The sequence below is a fragment of the Lipotes vexillifer genome, unplaced genomic scaffold (assembly GCF_000442215.2).
Source record: "Lipotes vexillifer unplaced genomic scaffold, Lipotes_vexillifer_v1.1 scaffold977, whole genome shotgun sequence".
NCBI lineage: Eukaryota > Metazoa > Chordata > Mammalia > Artiodactyla > Lipotidae > Lipotes > Lipotes vexillifer.
Window position 1 is genome coordinate 1,229,630 of NW_006783088.1, and position 12,042 is coordinate 1,241,671.

A 12,042-nucleotide genomic window follows, 5' to 3' on the forward strand; every position below is an offset into this window, starting at 1 on the left:
AATCTAGGCTGTTTCTGAGCTCCCACCTGTAACCACTAGGATATTCTTTCTTAAGATACCCTTGGCACAATTCCTGGGCTTATGGTTCCTCAACTCATGCTTTTGTCTCCCACTTTCAAAATTTCCCTGTCATTTCAAAGACAAAAAAAAAAAAAATTAGGTATAATTGTGCTTCTGAAAGGTATTATTTCACCCACAGGAATCTGATGCATGAAAACCTAGGTTTGTTAAGAGACCAACATGTGCTCTCCTGCCAGTCCCAAAATCCTGTACAGGAATCCCCGGTTCCTCCGGCTAGCTTTTCTGCAGCTTCATCACCAGCAACAGAGTGGTGTGTTCTGTGATGTCCTTCTGCAGGCAGAAGGTAAGAGACTAGTAGGGACTCAATTGAAAACTCACCATAGACTAAGATAAAATGACTTCAGGGCCAAGCAGTGAAGGACAAAACCAGGAAAGCGTGTAATTATTGCCTTTGAGTGCTGTAAGCTATTTGGTAAAGAGCTGTTTCTAGGACAGGTACATTTTTCAATGAGTGAAAGTGAGATTATGCTCCTTCTCTCAAAAAATGAAACTAAAGTTTTGTAAGCATAGAAATTCGGTAAAACATGGATACACCGTAGTGGGATGGTTGTGAACGTTGAGTTAACATACATAAAGCACTTAGAACAGTACTTTTAATGTACTAAGCACAATGTAAGTATTAGATACTTACTTAAATGATACTATTACATATTTTCCTTTTTTCTTGTCTTCAAATTGATGGCTTTTATTGTTTTGTTGTTAAACCTAAAACCATATAGCTTATTTCCACCCCTTCCCTTTACACTTGAAATGTTAAATCAGCTTGGGGTAGAGCCTGGTATAGTGTAAAAGGCCTAAGACTAGGAGTCCGAGTCTAAGTTATTAACAGTAACAAATGAACAAGTAACTTCACCTCTTTCCAGTTCACTTTCTTCATTTATCAAAAAGGATTATGACAGCCAACATTGTGTAACACTCTACAGTTTGCAGAGTACGTATAGCACAGTTTAGTGTCTCATTTGATTCTTATAACAGCCTTGTGAGATGTGGAATGTTACATGGTTCCAGCAGTACAGATGAGTGAATTGAGGCCTAGAGAGTTAAGTGACTTGTCTATTGGTTCTCTTAGGAAGTGCAGAGTTGGGATGCATTCCTTAATTCAAAATAAACATAAAAAGTATCAACTGCCTGGTGTATGCTAATGTACTTTACTAGCATGGCATATAGTATATATGAAGATAAGTCCATCCTCGTAAGGAAACCATGTAAAGGGGAGACATTCAAATAACCAGTGCATCCAGATAACTGGGCAGTATAATAAATAACATTGGGGTAAGTATAAGCTGATACAGGAGCACAAAAGAGGAGCATCCTTCACAGACTTGAGTAGGTTGGGGGATGGGTATTAGGGACAATTTCTTGGAGGAAATAACCCCATAGGGGACTTCCCCGGTGGCACAGTGGTTAAGAATCTGCCTGCCAATGTAGGGGAAACGGGTTCAAGCCCTGGTCCGGGAAGATCCCACATGCCACGGAGCAACTAAGCCCGTGCGCCACAACTACTGAGCCTGTGCTCTAGAGCCCGCAAGCCACAACTGCTGAGCCTGTGTGCCACAACTACTGAAGCCCATACACCTAGAGCCCATGCTTCCCAAGGGAAGCCACCGTAATGAGAAGCCCGCGCACCGCAACGAAGACCCAATGCAGCCAAAAAATAAATTAAGAAAAAAAAATCAACTGTTAAATAAATAAATAACCCCATAGGTGAGTTGTGAAGGACACATAGAAGTAGGAGGAAATGGGTAAGATTTTCCCAGGCAGAGAAAACAGCATGTACAGAGATGTACACATGTGACCAGGGATTTGCGAGTGGTTCATTATGGCTAGAGCACAGACTATGAGTGTATTGATCAGAGGTGTGGCTAGAGAGATCAGCAGGTCTGAAGTGTTACACCAAGGAAGTTGGTCTTATCCTCAGCACACTGAGAAATGTATTTAAAGGTTTCAAGAAGGTCCTAACTGCTTTAGAAACAGCAGTGGGGCTGCAATGAGAAGAATTATTAGATTGTTATTGAGCCCAGATAGGAGGCTATTTTGGAATCCAGGAGAGAGGGAATGGTGGCCTGAACTAAGGCACTGAGAATAGAAAGAAATATATAGTTTATGAGCTATTCAAGAGAATTTACAAAACTTGCTGCAGTTAAGAGCACAGACTGTAGCCCTGGGTTCAAATCTTGTCCCTGCTCCTTAACTGTAATTGTGGGCATGTTACTTCACTATGCCACAGTTTACTCATCTGTAATGACAGCTAGCCCACAAGGTTGCAGTGAAGATTAAATGAATTAATGCTGCTAAAATCCTTAGACGCCTGGCACATAATAAGGACTCAATAAGTATTCGCTTTTTTAAAAAACTTAATGTTTGACTAGATGCAGTGGGTAAGAGAAAGGAATCAAATATGACTTCTGGTTCTCAGGCCTGGGCAACTGGATGAATGTGCTTATTTTGAAGTAAAAATTGGGAAGTTTTGGAGTGTGGGGGATGATGAGTTCACTTTCTAGAAAGGTTGCATTGGAGGTACTTGTGGGACCTCCATGTAGTCATGCAGGCTACGGCATGCTTAATATCTCAGAAAAGATACCTGGGCAGGTGTAGAATCTGGGAGTCATCAGCAAGCCTTTGGTAACTGAAGCCATTGCAGAGATGGAAATTGCCCATGAAGTGCCCATAAAATGAGAAGGTTGTTCAGGACAGTGGATACCAGGCAGTGAAGAGAGCTCAGGAGAGAACTGAGCCCTGATCATCCATATCCAGAGCTCATCTCTTAGACCACAAGCAGCTTCTATAGAAAGTTTTAAATTCTTGTGTGAGTCAAAAACATTTACTCAGCAAGTATTTGATCCCCTGCTTTGTGTCAAGCACTGGCTATATACTTCAGTGAGCAAGACAGACAGTCTCTGTCCTCACAGAGCTTACAGTTCAGTGAAGGAGATGGACACTTACAGCGCAGATAGCTGAATGCTATGATAGCTACAGAGCACCTAACCCAGACGGGGTAGGGTCGGGGAAGGCTTTCTGAAAGCCTAAAATAGGTAAAAACTGAGTTAACTAGGTAATGGCAGAATGTTCCAGGCAGGCAGAAGAACTAAATTTATCCTTCAACTAATGTGGAGGGAAACTGAGAGAAGAGGCTGCACATTTAGGTAGTAATGTCTGTGCTTAACCCGGGAACATGCCAGTCGGCATGAGACAGATAAAGTGTTTGGGTTTCCCTCCAGGTGAGGCAGTCCCAGCCCATTGCTGCATCCTTTCGGCCTGCAGCCCCTTCTTCACAGAGCGCCTGGAGCAGGAGAGGCCAGCTCAGGGTCGGAAGGTAGTGCTCGAGCTGGGGGGCCTGAAGATTAGGACACTTAGGAAGCTGGTGGACTTCCTGTATACCTCAGAGATGGAAGTATCTCGAGAAGAAGCCCAGGATGTGCTTTCTGCTGCCCGTCAGCTCCGTGTATCTGAGCTAGAATCCCTTCATCTAGAGGGTGGGAAGTTGGTGAAGGCCCCTCAGGGTCGAAGACTGAACAGGGAGTGCCTACAACCTCCAAGTGCTGCTCCCATCTCTGCCAGGGTGGTGGCATCCATCTGCCGCCCGCGAACTCCACTGCCTGTTACCCAGACTCCCTGTCCTCTTGGGGCAGTGAGATTGAAGTCCTCGGGGAAGGAGGAGGGGCCCCAGGAGAACAACCGACAGAACACAGAGAACCTGTCGGGCACGCTTCTGCTCAAGAGGAAGGCCAGAGCCTGCCCAACTCCACAAGAAAAAAGCTCTTCACCGTCAAGCCACAGTCAGGGACCTAAAGAGAACAAAAGTTACCCTGCCCTTGGTCCTACAGCACTTTCCCCACCCAGCTTGTACCCCTCTGTGGACGAGCGACTGTTGCCCAGGAAGATCAGGCTGAGCCGCTCAAAGCTGTCTCCTGACGTCTGTACGTCCAAGCCTGCCGGCCTTTTAAGTGGACCCAGCTCAGTACCCCCAGCCCCTGGCCGGCGTCTTTGGCGGCAGAAGAGTATAAAGAAAGAAGCACCAGAGGACAAGCAGAAAGCAGGGCAAACTAGTCCTCTACAGAGCACCCCAAGACAATCTGGTCTTGGAAAGTCGGGTGGGAACAGGAAGCAGAGCCCTGAAGCCAGGGCACCTCACTCAGACCCTGCAGAGGGGCAGGTTGGCAGAGTGAAGCTTCGCAAGATTGTCAACGGGACCTGCTGGGAGGTAGTTCAAGAGCCTCCCATCAAAAACTCTCAAGGTAGCCCTCAGATCCCAGAGCCTGAAGACTCAAGAGAGCCTCCAGGGACTCAGCCGTCCTCAGGTAACGAGCAGGAAGTGACATCTGCTAGAATAGACCTGTGTGAGGACTCCCCCATGCACTCTAGGCTACAAGACATTCTGCTCTCTGCTAGCCACTCCCCAGACAACCCAGTGGTGAAGTCCGAGTTTGGGTCCAGTCCAGAGTTGATAGGGAGGGAACCGGGATTGGATATTGACTGCAGAGAGCCCTATGCAGTTGACACAGGCCCGCTCGGGCAGCCATGCGAGGCTGAGGAGTACCGAATCACCAGTGCTGCTGCCACCAGTGAGCTGGAGGAAATCCTGGACTTCATGCTCTGTGGCTCAGACATCGAGCCACCCATAGGGTCTCTGGAGAGTCCCCGGGCTGAGGGCTGCAGGACCCCTAGTTATCACCTGACAGAAACAGGAAAGAACTGGATTGAAGGGGAAGAATGGTGTTTGCCAGACGTGGAGCTCTGGCCCAGGGAAATCACAGGATTGGAAAAGGAACCTGCTGGTGGGAACAAAGGGCCAATTGAGCCTTTTAGCCCCCTTGTCATGCCCTCTGAGGTGAGTGAAGGGGAGGTGCTTTCAGTGGGAGGCTCTTGGACTCCAGACCTAGAAATTCCCAGCTCCCAGCCACTGGACGGCCAGAGAGACAAACTTCTCCACATCAACTCCCTTGACCCTCCCCTAAGGTCCTATGGGGACCTCTCACCTCCCTGTTCAAACTGGGTAGAGACTGGGCTGGAAGTGTCCCTAAGTACGGCTGGAGTATTATACCCTGCTCCAGAGGCAAGCAAGCAGGGATCTGGCAGCTCTGAGTTGTTGGATCCACTTCCTGTTAGCCCTGAAGAGGAAGAGATTGATGTGGTGGACTCGATGTCAGAGGGGATTGTGCCCATGAGTATTTACTCCGTATGGCCCGACCCTTCCTCAGAGTCAGAAACAGAGGTGGACATACTAACATAGTGGAGTGGGGAGGGCAGGTTAGAGGGACTGGGAGGGTGGGAAATGTTTAACGGAAGGTACACGGGCGGGCTAGCACATGCTCTGTCCTCTTAGCACAAGAGGCAGATATACCCCCAGCTCTCCTTCCTTCCCCAGGCTTTTGGAGGCAGGCAGAAATCGTTCCATGAGTAGAAAATTATGAACTTGAACCATCTTACCTCTTTATAATCTATTTTGCAGTTAGTGACAAACAAGTGAAACAATAAACTGTGTGTCACAACTCTAGTGGGTCACAGGTAACAGCCAAAGCCAGGTCTCCCAGGTCTCGAGGCATCTAAAAACTGATTCAGGAAGAGCTGAGAAAGACCAGCCCTCTGTGGTAGGGGTTCTGTGGGAGAGAAAATGTTCCCGAAGGAGGTGTGAAGCAATGCTGGGATGGAACACTAAGTGGGTGGGAGTGACAGGATATTGTCTAGTACCTAATGTCCGTGGCTTAGTCACTGCCAGTATGGTTAGTCTAGCCAGAACCTCCATAGGGGCCAGGAAGATGTACTCCTATCATCACTTCGGAGAAGTGAGTTGAAACAGATACAGCTGCTTTTTAAAAAAGAAATTATTTAGTTTTTCCCCATAGTTTTTACAAGTATTTCACATGCTCTAACAGGGACCATAGGAGTTCCAGGTTAATTGGTGACCTTAGGTTATGAAAAACACAAGGGGGACCAATCCCATAAGGCTGGCTTAGGGTGTCCCTTACCATAAGATTAAGTTTTACTTCATTACTCATAGATTATATCAAACTCAAATACTTTAATTTTTATTAAACCAATCCAAGAACTTTTCAGTGCCTTACTAGAGGATTGCCTCACAACTGAACCACCATTTCTGGAGGAGAAGAAACCACAGCTTCAGGCACATGACTGAAGTTTGGCCATGTCCCGTCATAAATGCTCCAACACCACCAGGGGCAGAGGCTGTGAAAATGAGAGTGGGAAAAAAGTTAGAGAAGGGCTCCAGGCAATCATATAGCCAGCCCTCCTCCCTTGAACCCACACATCCAGGAGAGCTCAAGGACTGCATCCTCCCCCCACATCTCACTCAAGGTATCAAGTGCCTGACAACATGCCAAAGCACTCTATGAAGCACTAGGGATAAAGACAAGGTCAAATCCTGTGACCAGGAGTGAGAAGACTACAATGCAGGGTTATTACATGGGGTGGTAACAGAAACAACACACCAGTGACAAGAAAGACAAGAGGGCAGGGGTAGGCAGACCTGAAGTTACACAAAGGTTTGCTCAGGAAAGGGGAGAATCAATCCTTACCAATAAATAAGGGAATCCCCAATAAATAAGTGGGATTTACAGGAAAATGCGTTTTTTTAAACAAATATATAAAACTGGCCTACACCCCAAGGGCAACAATTAACTGCATCCTCTAAGGACACAATGTGCATTTTTATAATCATTTACATTACCATCGGTATTCCACGACTTAGCCCAAAGACAATGAAATGAAACATGGAGTTAGCAAAGGGCACACTGGATAGAGATCATTTTTTGCGGACTTCAGGTCTTCCCACCAGCAAGGGGAAGAGGTATTCCCACTAGAGGAAATCCTGAGAGCAGAAAAGAGTTACGAAAATGTAGGTCCAGTGTGAAATAAGGGGTTTAACAGTAAGTGCTGCTCCACCCAGAGCCACACCAAGATCAGTCCACTCTCCATTTCCCATGTCAAACCTCAGCGTGAGGACTTCTGCCCAAGCCTCCCTACGAAAGGTACTTCTTTAGCTCCTTCACCACCTCTTGAGGCTCAGGGAACTTGAGTTTGCGTGGGGGCCCCTTCTTAATCCCAGTCCAGAGCTCCGCACCTGGGAAAAGTCCACGTGAAGCGAAATTACTTTGGAACCCACCAGCAAGTCCCCGAAATCATCAGGTGGCGGCGGTTTGAGACCCGCGCTTCCTCGCCTCGGATCCATGCCCCCCAACGCCCCGCCCCGGGCCCTCACTCACTGCTGCCGTCGGGTCGCAGCAGTGTCACCTCGAAGCTGCCCCTCCGGGGCTTGGTAGGGTTCACCTTCACTGGAAGCTCCGGGGCCTCCAGGCGCAGCGCCTGGCTCAGGGCCGCGGCGTTGCGCCCGTAGACGCGTCAGCTCATGCTAAGGAGAGATGGGGGAGGTCAGAGACTGGGAACCTTGGTCTGCGGCGCCCTTGCTCGCCCCCCATTACTCCCCAGACCCCCTCACCAATGCTCAATAACGACGCTCGCCTCCTCCACTCCCTTTTGGCTGCTAGCCGGCTTCTCCCGCTTCTCGGCCGCTGCGGCCAGCGCCGCCTCGGCCTTCCGCTTCCTCCCGCGGGAAGCCATGGCGCCTGGAGCCCGGCTGGGAACCGAGCCGACCTGGGGCGGGAATAGGGTGGAGACGCGGCCACCGAGGAGAGGCCAGCCAAGCTCCAAGATGCAAACCGCAACCCACTCGGCTCTCCAAACAAAACCTCTCTTAAACTGCAGAAAGCGTGGCGCTGGGCGCCCACGTGGCCTGGGGGCGGGGCCTTCGGGCAGAGCCACTCTGCACGCAGAGACGGGGGAGGTAGGCTCCAGGCCGAACCACCAGTGTTTGGGGGGTGGGCGGGCAGCTCTGACAACGAGCCTGGCTTCACACAGGGTTTTCTGTAACCGCGCGACCAGCTAAATGGTATGCATCACGATCCCTACCCAAAACCTCCTTCTGGGGACCCGCGGACCAATCCCAAACCAAGACAACTTAACTCTACGGTTAGGGAATCAACCTTCTCCAGCTCTTTGCAATCCTGGGGACTGATGTACAGCATCTGGTGAAACGGATCAGGATGCCCTTTGAAATTAAGGTGGACAACTCCTCTGCAGTTGCCTGGCTTTTCTAATACTTGAATAACACACAAAGGCGCAATCAAAAGTAAATCCCAGTGTCTTTATTATGGAAAACCATCAACTGGGTGTGGGGAGGACATAGGAGGGTAAGTGAGACCTTGCCCAGGGGCTTTCTCCTCCAGGGCCCACCACACAAAGGAAGTCTGAAACTTCTATTCCCCTTCCTCCCAATCTCCATAAAATAGGGAGATTATTCAATACTATCTTCAATGAGAAAACTCTGTGCTTAAAGGTTTCTCCTTGGGACCAGTGACAGGCTTATACTTTTTAAATATAGGCCACAGACCAAGCCAAATGGGCTCACAGAAGCAAGAGTCTTGAGGGAAAAATCTTAGCACTAAACTCTGCATCTTGGCCTGTTATGTTAGGATTTAATCTAATCTAAGCAGGCTGTGAATATCCACTATGAGGAATAATGAAACCAGCGTGTGATGGAGATGTGTGGGCAGCACACAGCAGCTGACACACTGGCCCAAGCTTGGAAGGAAAGCATTTCCCCCTCCACCATATAAGATCTTTCCCTTCTTCCAGTGAAATAGCAGACCACAGCAGTAGAGGCCTTCCCGGAGGATACCTGTCATTTCCCTGGACGCCTCTTAAAAATCAGAAGCAATATCCTGCCCCTCCTAGGCAGAGCCAAACAGGGAAAACAAAAAAAAAAGGCCAAGGCCTCAGGCAACGCTTGTGGCTACAGAAAGGGCAGGGCCTCAGAGGTGCCTGGGATTGACAGGAGATGAAGTACTGAAGGCAGGGATCCTATTTGTCCTTCTTGCTCTCCTCATCTGGCACTGCAGTGGGCACTGGGGCCACAGGGTGCTCCTCGGGGATATTATCTCCAGCCTTTGATAGCTTCTTAGCCCGTTGATACAGCTCATTCAAGTTGAATTCTCGGATCACATTCTCCTGTGCAAAAGAGGTGCACACATCAGGGTTCAGGTTGGAAGGGGGTGTTATGTCTGGGAAGCAAGTACAGTTGACCCTTAAACAAAGGTGTGGGGTTAGGGGCGCCAACCCTTCTTACAGTAAAAAATCCACCTATAACTTATAGTCAGCCTTCCGTATCCACAGTTCCTCTGAATCCGTGGTTCCACACGTGTGGCGGCTTCAACCAACCTCATGGATCGTGTAGTGCTGTAGTTACTTTTTAAAAAATTAATTAATTAATTAATTAATTAATTAATTTTGGCTGCGTTGGGTCTTTGTTGCTGCGCGTGGGCTTTCTCTGGTTGTGGCGAGCGGAGGCTACTCTTCATTGCGATGCGCGGGCTTCTCGTTGGGGTGGCTTCTCTTGCTGCAGAGCATGGGCTCTAGGCACGCAGGCTTCAGCAGTTGCAGCACGTGGGCTCAGTAGTTGTGGCTCACGGGCTCTAGAGTGCAGGCTCAGTAGTTGTGGCACATGGGCTTAGTTGCTCCACGGCATGTGGGATCTTCCCGGACCAGGGCTCGAACCCGTGTCCCCTGCATTGGCAGGCGGATTCTTAACCAATGAGCCACCAGGGAAGCCCTGTAGTTACTATTGAAAAATGTCCACATAAGCGGACCCACACAGTTCTAACCCATTTGTTCAAGGGTCAACTGTATTTAGACACAGTCTAGGAAAGGAGGAAGCAAAGGACAGGAATCTACTCTAACCCAGCTGTCTTTTTTTGGATACCTGGAAAAGTCAACTAATATTTACGTATTATGTGCCGGTCACTGTGCCAAGAATTATGGTTACGTTATTTAATGTAACCTGCAAAACAAAACCTGTGAGCCAAGTGCTACCATCTCCAATGTACTGCCAAGGAAAAAGACTACAGGTACTACAAGAGCCATTGAGACTAAATCTTAACAAGTAATTGTTGCCCAGTACTAGCATGTCTGGCACATGGTAGCAACAGTATAAATCTGCTAAATGAATTCATGAATGAGGTCTAATAACTAGTCTACACTCTCAAAGCTTATGGACAAGTAGCAGAACTAGGAATTAAACCCAGGTTAGGCTCTAAAACTTACCTACTGTTCCACACCCTCCTCCAAAACTTGCCCACTCTTTCATATACCTCAGAGAAAGTCCAAGAGACAGCTCGTCCTTTTTTGTCAATCTGTGGCCGCCGCATGACCTCCTTTCCACCTTGGAATAGGATCAGGGTAGGGAGCTGCTTGGTGAGGGGTGATATGCTCACTTTGTACCTACAGGGCCCAGAAGGTGCTCTGTTAATGCATCTGTGTATATCACTCTGAATGATCCCCTGCCCAGGCCCTTACATACCGTGTACTAACATCAGTGTAGCGTCCAACGTCCACCTTCCCAAAATTTAGCCCTGTACAGTTGTACCTGAGAAGAATGTATTATTTAACATATGGTGAAAGAAGAGAGAATGAATCAATGAAGTACAAGTACAGATATCTGGGGTGGGGGTGGGAGTGCCTTTGGTTGCAATATGTAAAAATCGAGGCCAAAAACAATGAGAGGGAAGGTGTAATTTCTGTCATCCCTCCCTGTGTCCTACTCACTTGAGGGAGAGATCAGCGTAGATAGGAGCAAATGACTGGCAGTCATTAGACCAATTGGCAAAGAACTCCACGATCCAAGTAACCCTCTTGTCCTGCTCCAGCTCTTCCTGTCACACACAGAGAACAAACAGTGAACCGGATTACAGAGGCTCCTGGAAAGATTCCGACTTTAGCACCTAATTCCTCATCCTGGCTTCCCTATACCTCTCCTCTAGATCCCACAGTGAACGAGTGCCCTTGACTTCCATTCTGCAGCACTGTTGCTCCTCCTAGTGAGCAGAGAGGACAACTACAAAATCACCCACAGGGGACCCAGGAAACAGAGGGAGAAAGAGTACTCACGTCAATGGTTTTATCACTGAAGTACTTGATGTACTCAGGGCCCATGTACAATGGGGGTTTGCATGTCATCAGGAACACTAAACACAGAAAACAGTCGTCACAGGAAACATATAAGGCCTTGGGCAGGGGATTTACTTTCAAAGCAACTCAAAGATTTCAAGCACCAAAGAGTGCATTTTGTGGACATACAGACACATTCCCTTCCTCTTAAAATCTCTGTAGATTCTTATCATCTGAGGCTCACACATAATTAATTAGGTATAAGATATGGCAGAAGGTTATGGAGAACCTGGTTTGGGGATGGAATTTGGTTCCCACGACCAAGTCTTGCAGTCTCCTTACCTATGCAGAGTGTGAGATAAAGCAGGCCCACGCGAGTATCCAGGCGGAAGAAAAGAATCGCATTGGCCACTTTACTAAACATGAAGATGTTGCCGATATGTTGCTCCACAGTGACTGAAACACAGAGACGCCACAGGTCAGGCTGGGCTGCACGCTCCTATGACCTGTTATTTGCCCCTCTTCCTGGAGTACTTTGAAATGGGAGAGGGGGAAGAGGATAAAAGTCCAAGATCAGGCCTCCCTGGTGGCGCAGTGGTTGAGAGTCCACCTGCCGATGCAGGGGACATGGGTTCGTGCCCCGGTCCGGGAAGATCCCATGTGCCGTGGAGCGGCTGGGCCCATGAGCCATGGCCGCTGAGCCTGCGCGTCCGGAGCCTGTGCTCCGCAATGGGAGAGGCCACAACAGTAAGAGGCCCGCGTACCACACACAAAAAAAAGTCCAAGATCAAATTCAGCCTTAGCACAGAATGAGGGACAAGTTCACCAAATAACGCCCCTCTCATAACATGGATGAAAAGCACCTCAGAGGTCACTAGTCCTAATCTTGAGAGACAGAGAAGCAGGCTACACTTACTGGATCTGCGGTTCTTCATCATTACAATGGCACTGAGGAACATCAGGATCTCTACTTCTCTCTGGAACAGAATCAGAGTGACAGGAATG

At 48.4% G+C, this 12,042-nt stretch overlaps 3 protein-coding genes across 5 annotated transcripts in view; 1 reads left to right on the plus strand and 2 right to left on the minus strand.

Annotated features, from left to right (window-relative positions):
• Positions 1 to 240: 240 nt before the first annotated feature.
• BTBD18 (BTB domain containing 18) lies at positions 241 to 5,311 on the plus strand. The gene is made up of 2 exons (XM_007455694.1): positions 241 to 364; positions 3,300 to 5,311. The coding sequence occupies exons 1-2, from the start codon at positions 241 to 243 to the stop codon at positions 5,309 to 5,311; spliced, it is 2,136 nt and encodes a 711-aa protein (XP_007455756.1).
• A 1,747-nt stretch (positions 5,312 to 7,058) lies between these two features.
• On the minus strand, positions 7,059 to 7,656 carry SELENOH (selenoprotein H). The gene is given in 3 exon segments (XM_007455695.1): positions 7,059 to 7,159; positions 7,302 to 7,447; positions 7,535 to 7,656. Coding segments are annotated over 3 exon segments (369 nt in total).
• Positions 7,657 to 8,222: 566 nt separating this feature from the next.
• Positions 8,223 to 12,042, minus strand: part of TMX2 (thioredoxin related transmembrane protein 2) — an 8,645-nt gene continuing 4,825 nt past the window's right edge. The window contains exons 2-8 of one of the 3 annotated variants that reach the window (XM_007455696.1): positions 11,954 to 12,014; positions 11,380 to 11,493; positions 11,038 to 11,114; positions 10,696 to 10,802; positions 10,451 to 10,516; positions 10,242 to 10,371; positions 8,223 to 9,102 (exon numbers count right to left, since the gene is read on the minus strand). In XM_007455696.1, the coding sequence (XP_007455758.1) occupies positions 8,956 to 9,102; positions 10,242 to 10,371; positions 10,451 to 10,516; positions 10,696 to 10,802; positions 11,038 to 11,114; positions 11,380 to 11,493; positions 11,954 to 12,014 (702 nt within the window). In that variant the 3' untranslated portion in view covers positions 8,223 to 8,955. The remainder of the gene's footprint in view (positions 9,103 to 10,241; positions 10,372 to 10,450; positions 10,517 to 10,695; positions 10,803 to 11,037; positions 11,115 to 11,379; positions 11,494 to 11,953; positions 12,015 to 12,042) is intronic. The other 2 variants (XM_007455698.1, XM_007455697.1) reach the window with 2 other exon arrangements.

Coding starts and splice junctions, on each gene's coding strand:
- BTBD18 (XM_007455694.1), top strand. CDS start 241: ATGTGCTCTCCTGCCAGTCCCAAAATCCTGTACAGGAATCCCCGGTTC. Junction 365..3,299: donor TGTCCTTCTGCAGGCAGAAG/GTAAGAGACTAG, acceptor GTTTCCCTCCAG/GTGAGGCAGTCCCAGCCCAT.